Below are 8,757 nucleotides of genomic sequence, written 5' to 3'. Positions count from 1 at the left end.
TTGGATGTTATTTTGTGTGCATTTGGTATTCTCAAAATAAAGAATTCAGTTGAAAACCAGATCTATATTTAGAAAACTAAAATAGTAGGCTGAAGAGGTTGGTTTAGAGTAAGAAGGTGGTGTAAGTAGGCTATTTCATCTCTACTATGGAACAGCAAGAACCTGAGCTTGGAAGTGGCAGCTGGAATGTGAAAAGTAGTGTAACAAGCATTTATTCCAGAACAAGTGAATTCTTTTCTCTAAATCTGATTATTCAGAATATTTATTGACTGTATCAACCATCCACAGATGCTACTAGTGAGAAAAAAAAAGAGTAGGTAAGTAGGTCTACTAAGAACTTAATGTTACAAATTATATTGGCCAAAGCAGCAGGTATTTTCTTACCAGTGCTGCTTATTCATCTGATACTGCCCTTTATCCAGATGGGATGACATCTAGATTACTTTTCCTTATTATATTACATTGGGGAAAAATGACCTTAAAAAAATTAATGAAAAGTAGACTTGATCTCTTGTCTATCGAAGCAAATTTAGTAAACTGTTAATATTTGTTAAATCATGCTTTGTATCTATAATTTTGTTCTCCATATGTTTAGTTTATACTTAAAATAATGGATGTAGTTTCCAACAATGCTTGTTTGAAATAGTATATATTTTGCGAGTTTTGAATAAAGGATACATTAAAAAAACCTATTGCACTGCTTAGAATCAAAACAAAAAAATGGGCTGGGCACGGTGGCTCACGCCTGTAATCCTAGCACTCTGGGAGGCCGAGGCGGGTGGATCGTTCGAGGTCAGGAGTTCGAGACCAGCCTGAGCAATAGTGAGACCCCGTCTCTACTAAAAAAAAAAAAATAGAAATTATCTGGCCAACTGAAAATATATATATAAAAAAAAAAAAATTAGCCGGGCATGGTGGCGCATGCCTGTAGTCCCGGCTACTTGGGAGGCTGAGGCAGTAGGATCGCTTAAGCCCAGGAGTTTGAGGTTGGTGTGAGCTAGGCTGACACCATGGCACTCACTCTAGCCTGGGCAACAGAGCGAGACTCTGTCTCAAAAAAAAAAAAAAAATATCTGAATACTCTGAAATATTCTGGATGTTTTAAACATCGTATACATACAACATGTATACTAGCGCAGTGGAGAAGAGAGTTTTTTAAACATATTAATGATGTTACAAACTTAAAAATGTATGGGAATTCATCTCTTAACATGTTTTATTTCAAAAAGCAGAGGATGAAACTGAAAGTGTCAAAAGATTAAAAGCATATAATCGAATTCAAACAAGTTTCAAGGTACAGAAACTCCTGATGTCAAGGGTACGCTGGTGTCCCCGGGCCGCACTACACGGTGGGAAGGCATCCGGTACTTCTTGCGTGCAGGAATGAAATGCACATTTATGAAATGACTTTACTCAAGACTTCTGTGAAATGTAAATAGAAAGTATTGATTAATCCACCCAACAGAGAAATATCCTATGATTGAAAGAATCTAACTTGAAAACTTCTAAAACAACAAATGACTTCCAGAACCACTCTATTGCTTATGTAAGTAGCTTCATACTTTCAGATCTAAATATAGCTTGAAAAAATTGAAATAAATTAATGTAATACATTTGTAAGTACGATTTCTTTTATTAACTTGAATAAATCATTGAACAATTATTAAGTAATTATAGAGCAGGCCTATCTGAATTTTAAGAATTACGGCTCTCCCAAAACTTCTGTACTTGAAATCCAAGGCCCCTTTTCAGGACCATGTCCAAACCACAATATTTGGGAATTATAACTTGGACTCATACTTTTCTTTTTTTATTATATTAAATATATAAAGTTATATAAATAATATATGTAAATATTATTATGCAGTTATTAAACTTATGTTTATTGAATAGAACAGTTTCATTGTTGATAATCTCAGCAAACAGTTCTATGGGAACAGAAGGGAGAAAATAAAACATCAACCTGAGACAGGTACATAGATGTGAAAATCTCACTGCAAGAAGAAGAGAAGTTTCTCTTGGACACAAATGCAAATAATTTCATTATTATTAGTATGTGTGATGTCATCAATCCAAGTTCTGCCATGTATTTGGTTTATGCATTATTTCTATGTGGAGGGAAGATTGAGGGATTGAAATTGCAGAGGGAGAGGGGAGTTACTTTGGTTCAGTAACAGCCATGGAGCTTCAGCTCTTAGGAGTGTGTGCCTGGGACAGTGTAGGTCACAGAAGTGTAGATCAAGTGAAAGTCAGTTTCCTAAGATGGTCTTGTAGTGACTGTCTCTACAATGCAACAAAATACTAGGTTTCCTGAAATTATCACAGCACTGAAGATGCCATTGCAGTTCTTTCGGAGCTCATCATCATTCTGGCAGAGATTGTACTGCCAGGAGAAATATTAATAGGAAGACTTTGGGCCTCATGGACGTAGTCTCTCATTGCATCATGTTTGGTGGAGAGAAGAGGCTACTTATATGCTGTATAAGAGATAACTAATGGCCCACCTACTCCTGGGTGCTAGGGCCACTTGTTGGTAAAATGATAACTTTATATGACTTTGTCTCAAAAAAATCTATCCTTGAATAGTGGAGAACTGGCCAATGTCTAGCAGTCTCTAATGCTAAAAGTTAAGTTTTGGAAAGCTGATCACATCTGAGAGCAATTAGCTAATAATTCCCCTGAGTATTTTCATGAAATCTATGTGCATGTAGTCCATTTGGCTCGAGGTGTTCTTCATAAATAAGGTAAGAAGTAAATATCAGCATATACATTAGGTCATTAAATATGAAATGTCCGATTCTGAATGTATAGTTTATTATATCTCAAACAAGCAGCAGTACAATTAATCAAAATTGCACCTAAACTATCGACACAGTTTTGCCATCTTAATGGTAGCTTGTTTATTTCAGCAGCGAAGAAGCCTGGAGAGCAAGTGGCGATGAAATTGCGAAAGGTGTTTTCCACATCTTGTTAAAAACTGAAAATAACATGAATTTTTTACTTATCTGTAGTTTCACAAAAATTGCTCTAAAAACATTCTTGAAAGATTATCACAAGCCAAAACACAACTTTGAAAGACTGAGGATGTACCTTCACAATAGAAATAAAACACGAAATGTCAGAGTGAAATGTCAGAGATAATCAACTGTCAAACTTAGTACTTAAGGAAATCGGACATTTCACACTTAACGTCTTGAGGCTTCAGTCAGTGGTGGCTTTACCTTTGCTAAGGTCTACAATGGTGCAACTTTTCAATGATGTCAGATACATCAACTTTTCTTGAATGTTATTCAATCTCTAATGATTGAATGATTTTTTTAATAAAATGAGTTTTTAAAAATATTCTCTATGGTCTTTTTTGCTTTCTAATCTCCATTTGCTGGCATCTAGTTTAGCTCCAAACGCAATACACTGTGATTTCTTACTTCTGTTATGCCAGAGACCAAAAGTCCACAAAGACAAGAAACCACACCTTGCTCCTTTTTTTGTCATCACAATATTTTGTACTTAATAGGTATTTAATTCAAAATTTAAGAATAAATAAATATATGGAAAAACATCTTTAAAGGCTTCAAATAATGATTATAGTTCTGCTTTTTCACCCTACACTTATTAAGACTTCAATGACCTCTTTCATCAATGTGCCAAGTGCCAATATGATCAATAAAAGTGGAAGTTATTCTCTAATCAGATCAGCAGGACTTTGCAGTGGCTTCTTTTTTCCCTGTCTGAATGCAAAGAAAAGAAGTTGGTTTGGAATTATGTATAACTGCAGGGAAGTGGCAGAATACCCTTGGCCTTCCACTTTGTTTTAACACAATTGGACAGAAGAGCTGCTCATGAGGGAGGGCTGATGCGGGCGCCTGAAACTTCAGGATTACTGTGCACGTGCGCAGGAGAGGCAGCTCATTCTGATGAGAAGCAGGAGTCCGCTGAACTGAGAGCTGAGATGTCTGTACTGCATTTGAATTTCACGTATAAACTTGTTCAGCAGTTCTACCTTCCTTAAGTCTCCTCCAGAGAACAGAAGGACTGTCCCCCCATTTTCCTGCATGCTCCAGCTTGCTGGCAAAATAATGCAAATTTTCCAGCCTGTCTCATTCCTCAGTTTAGGGAATAAATTAAAGTCACATTTAGAAAAGAAAGTAACGTAAATGAAAATGAAGTATGTGTAGGCATTTACCTATGGTCCACAACCTACGAGCTTTGAAAGAAGTGAAAAGTGTGTTCGTGTTTTTTATACCTGCATTTCCCAACTGAATGAGAATAAAGCTGGTAAAAGCAGCATGTTACTATAAGGAGGAAATGATACATTCATGTGAATTAGACTAAATCTTCTAAGGCTAAACATTAGATATATGTCTGTAATTAAACAGAATCTGGGTGAGGTTTTAGGAGAACTCAGTGCTATTATCGTCTGATCCGTTCATGGGTGCGCCATTCCCTGTGAGGGCGTGAAGGGGCTGGCATTTGCACACATCCCCATGTGCTGAATCAGAACTGAAAAAGATATGCAGGTACACAGTGAGGACGGTTGACCACACAGCATTTTTAATCTGTATCTATAGAAAACATTTATATAAGCTCTCTAATGGAGGGATATAGAAATACATTTAATATATAATAGTGTACTTTCGTGTACTTACTGTGAAAATAGCACATTTATTTAGAGGGGGATTTTATGCCCAAAGTTCTTGTTGATGTTCTGAAATATATCCATTTCATTCTCTTGCAGTAATTGTTACCAAGAAAAGCAAAAGTACCAACAATTTTCCATTATTCCTCATCAAAAGTCTTCTCCTTCTGATTGATATTTCCCAGAGTCATCTAGAATGTTCACATCGGTAAAATAGTCTAGAAAAGTGTCAGAGTTTTTGCACTGTGAAATGTCTACATTTGCCTGCATTCATGTCTTGTGCACATGGCCTGCCGTTCAATTCTCCATGTGCCTTCCTCGTAAGTACAGTGACATATGGTGCATTCATCAGTCTTCACTTCTCTGCCAGCAGGGATGACAGCAGTTTCTGCAAAGCAGTTTGGTCCTGAAATGCAGAAAGACGTTTTCTATTATGTGTGTGCATAAACATATAATATATATAATTAGGTAGTTAGCATTACAGTGTATGTTTTATTCACTCCCATAATTTCAGTAATATGAAGTACTCCCACTTTTTATGACATGAACCAGTGTTATTTGAAATTTTTAAGAGAGACAACATTGTGACTTTGATAAACAGACATTCCATTTGGGGGCCTTCTACATAAGCCAAATCTGCAACTATTTGACTTAACTAATTCTATATAATCATAGAAAAAGCACTGGAAGCACTGGGGCCTTCAAAGACCCAAACTTATTCTTCATGACACTTTGAGCAGAGAGAGCTTAGACAAGCAAACTGCTCGAAGCGACACGACTACAGCATACCTTCCAGACTCCTTGGGGCAGGTTTTCAAACTTTCACACATTACAATGACCTGAGGGGCCCTTGAAAATACTGGTTGCAGGTCCTATGCCCAGCGTTTCTGACTCACTAGTTTAGGGAGGGGTCCTGAAAATTTGCCTGGTGTTCCCGGGTGATGCGGATGCTGCTGGTTTAGGACCCACTTTGAGAAGCACCCTCTTAGCGCGTGCCGGGGGTATAGCTCTGAGAATCTTCCATGAGAACTGAGGATTTCTGCAATTCTCAATCAACATCAACTATAAGCTTGGCAGGCAACAGAGGTGTCACATCTGCACTTTATGTATAAAGTCAAGGACATGAAGGAATGAGTATCACAACGATTTCCAATGTGAATTGAAACAACTGTTTTTTAAAAAAGAGTAATGGCTTTATGTTTTGGTTCATATTTGTACACTTGATTCAGATTTGAACAACTGCTCTGCCTCCAAATCTCCCTCTAAAATTCAAACACCAGTAATGACTGCATCCTAAATAAAGGCCCCCAACTTTGAACTTCAGCAATTTGCCAAAATTCTCGTTCTCCCTCTTTCTTTGCTTCTACAGTTTTTGACAATGTGCTGATAACCAAATATGTTTAATTATAAAGCGTAAAGTCATCAAAGAGATGGGAAAGGTTAATCTGCAAAATTTTAAAAAATAAATTAATCCAACAAACTCCAGGATAAAAACTGGCCTTTTTATAATTCTAAGCAGAATAACTCATGCTTTTGTGGCGGTTGTGTTTCAAGGTCATCGAGTGGGCGAAGTACACCAGCTCCTGCATGCCTTGCTGTGGACGTGGCTCCCTGGGTGCACGTGCCCCTTCTCCCGCCCTGAACGCTGTTTCTGATCGTGTTCCCCATTCAGACACTGCCCTAAGATTCTGCCTTTGACTCCGTCTCTTCTCCTTCAGGGAACTCAAAGCTTTAACAATCATTCACCTGGCAATGACTCCCAAGTTACAGCATATTTCTCTTGAGCTCCAGTCCTGTGTTTCCGGAGGGCAGCTGTCTGCACTGCCTGCTGACACCAGATCTATCGTGTCTGGGCCCAGTGTCTCTTCTATCTGCCATCTGAGGAGCTGTATTTATGCTAAAGACACTCATCCATCAGCTTTGGTGAACTGAAATACTCAGAATTCAAGATCCCCTCTCCAACCAGTGGCCCCAACATGATACCCCAGTACTCCCAGCACACAGCTGTCCCCTGGCAGCCTCCACACTATGGTTACCACACTCCTCAGCCAAATGAGTTTCCCTCAGCTCTATAAGGTCAATGTCCAGTAGTGCCACAGTGTCCCTCCAGGTGACATCTATGTTGCAAAACTTCCCTAATTGGTCACTCTCCTGATCAGCGTGAGATGCTGTGAATTTTATATTTGGCTTGAACTCTGTTTGGCATGTTTTTTTCTTTCTCTTCATCATCTTTTTTTTGGAGAGTTAGATTTGAGGACACAATGTGCATCTAATTCATATCTGTCAGTGTGTTTTGGACATAGAAGACACCTCCATAATTGCCCAGACAGTCTGTATCCTTAGATACAAGCACTCACGGGTCTCCTCTCCAGACAAATCTGGATTAAACATCTGGTACTGCTACTTAATAGCTATGTGATCTCGAACTATTTTTATTGTTTTGTGCCTTAATGGGAATAATAATATTAATACTTAACAGGGTCTTGTGAGGACTAAACTGGAAAATTCACATCACATGCCCCGTTGTTATTTTACAAACGCTAGCAAAAGTTCCTGCCTGAATTAACCTATGTCAATGTAATTGTCACTCCCAATGAGATTTTTTATGATTATTAGTTTACGTTTTTTTTTTTTTGGCATCACTGTAGAATTTTGGATGTTTATTTTTCAATGTTTTACAACCCCAGTCTTTATGTATGTATTTTTGTTTTTTTCTTTCTTTTGGAGCCAGTGGGGAGATTTTATTTTTTTGATAGTCCAAAATTTGGCTAGTAGGAGGCCTGAAGTTTAATCTGGCTCTGGCATTGTTTGGACATACTCCTTTAGTCACCAAAAACTTTCACTTCTGAACCAAGAAGATATCTTCAGGTCATTTTACCCATATCTGGAATTCGCCTTTCCTCCAAGGGGTGCTGATTCCTTTTGTGGAGAAGCTATTTGGAGCCAAGGCCTGGGTATGGCTTGTGCCCGTCATGCTGCGGTGGCTCTGCCTCCAGGCCCTCCCAGTGGGCACAAATAGGAATAAACAGTCACATACACACACTTTTTAAAACTTTAAGTTCATAATACTAATTATATTTCAAAATTTTTCTTTTTGGATTTTTATATGTGTATAGATTTTCTCTTAAGATAAACACTTTAACATTATTTTTTTAACTTCTTAGATTTTATTATATATCTGATTTTACACTGAGACTCCTGTTTACTAAAATCATTAACATATTCACCCATTTTTTAATCCTACTGTTAAATAAAGTAGCTTAAAAATCACAACATATATGTTATTCCTAATAAATGATGAATTCATGTTTTGTGCACTTCTCATAATCAGCATATTTGCTCAAAGGTCACGTCACTCTTCCTTGTGTGATCACATCAGGGCCACAGAGTTAGGCTCATCTGTTCAGGTTTATCCTCCGCACTCCTCTGTCACCTCCCACCCCAACCATTATATTAACCATTTCCAGTAATGTTTGATTTATCTTTCTAGTGTAACTTTAAGAAAAAGAAAATTATTTTCTCATTTTTCTTTCACAAATGGTAGCATACTACTTAATTTTATGTACTTTGTTTTTTTTCCACTTAAAATCATGTCCCACCAATCAGTCCCCACCAGTACACAGAGACAGGCTTATCCTGTAGATCCGGTGTGTGTGTTCCCCATTGTTCATTCAACACGTACTCTATGATGGGTATTTTGAAACCGGTCCCCCGTGTACATGAAATGTACCAACGGCACATTTTTTATTATCTTCATCCGGCAAGGAAGAAATATGGAAATTGTTGGGAATTTATCACGAGAAAACATTTATTCCTGAGAAAAAACAAAAAGCCAACAAAAATGCCAAGCATGAAAATGATGTAAAGCACACCATCCTGGAGACAAAACGCAACAACTCACATTCTGTTTCATATAGGACAGGGTTTGTTTCATACACTTTCAAAGACAGTTATATGTAAATTTCTCTATCATCGCTAAATGAGGAATGAGAAGCTGCAGTGAGTGATTCTGGGCTTCCCCAGAGTCACCACTGGCAGACCAAGCTTGGGGGAACGGTGCTGAGAGCATTTGAACTGTCACATGTTTATCTTCCAGGGCCGTGATGAAAAATGTAATTCTT

The 8,757-nt window shown here is 37.8% G+C and overlaps 1 protein-coding gene across 2 annotated transcripts in view; it reads right to left on the bottom strand.

Annotated features, from left to right (window-relative positions):
- Window positions 1-1,370: 1,370 nt before the first annotated feature.
- Window positions 1,371-8,757, bottom strand: part of VWC2 (von Willebrand factor C domain containing 2) — a 127,353-nt gene continuing 119,966 nt past the window's right edge. Inside the window, exons 3-4 of one of the 2 annotated variants that reach the window (XR_006738206.1) lie at window positions 4,647-5,042; window positions 1,371-1,422 (exon numbers count right to left, since the gene is read on the bottom strand). Coding sequence is in view for 1 of the 2 variants with exons in the window: in XM_045564720.1 (XP_045420676.1) it covers window positions 4,891-5,042 (152 nt within the window). In the remaining variant the exon portion in view is untranslated. Of the gene's footprint in view, window positions 1,423-4,529; window positions 5,043-8,757 lie in introns of those variants that run through there. The other variant, XM_045564720.1, reaches the window with a different exon arrangement.

This window comes from Lemur catta, chromosome 11 (assembly GCF_020740605.2).
Source record: "Lemur catta isolate mLemCat1 chromosome 11, mLemCat1.pri, whole genome shotgun sequence".
NCBI classification, from domain to species: domain Eukaryota; kingdom Metazoa; phylum Chordata; class Mammalia; order Primates; family Lemuridae; genus Lemur; species Lemur catta.
This window is presented reverse-complemented; position numbering and strand designations above follow the sequence as displayed.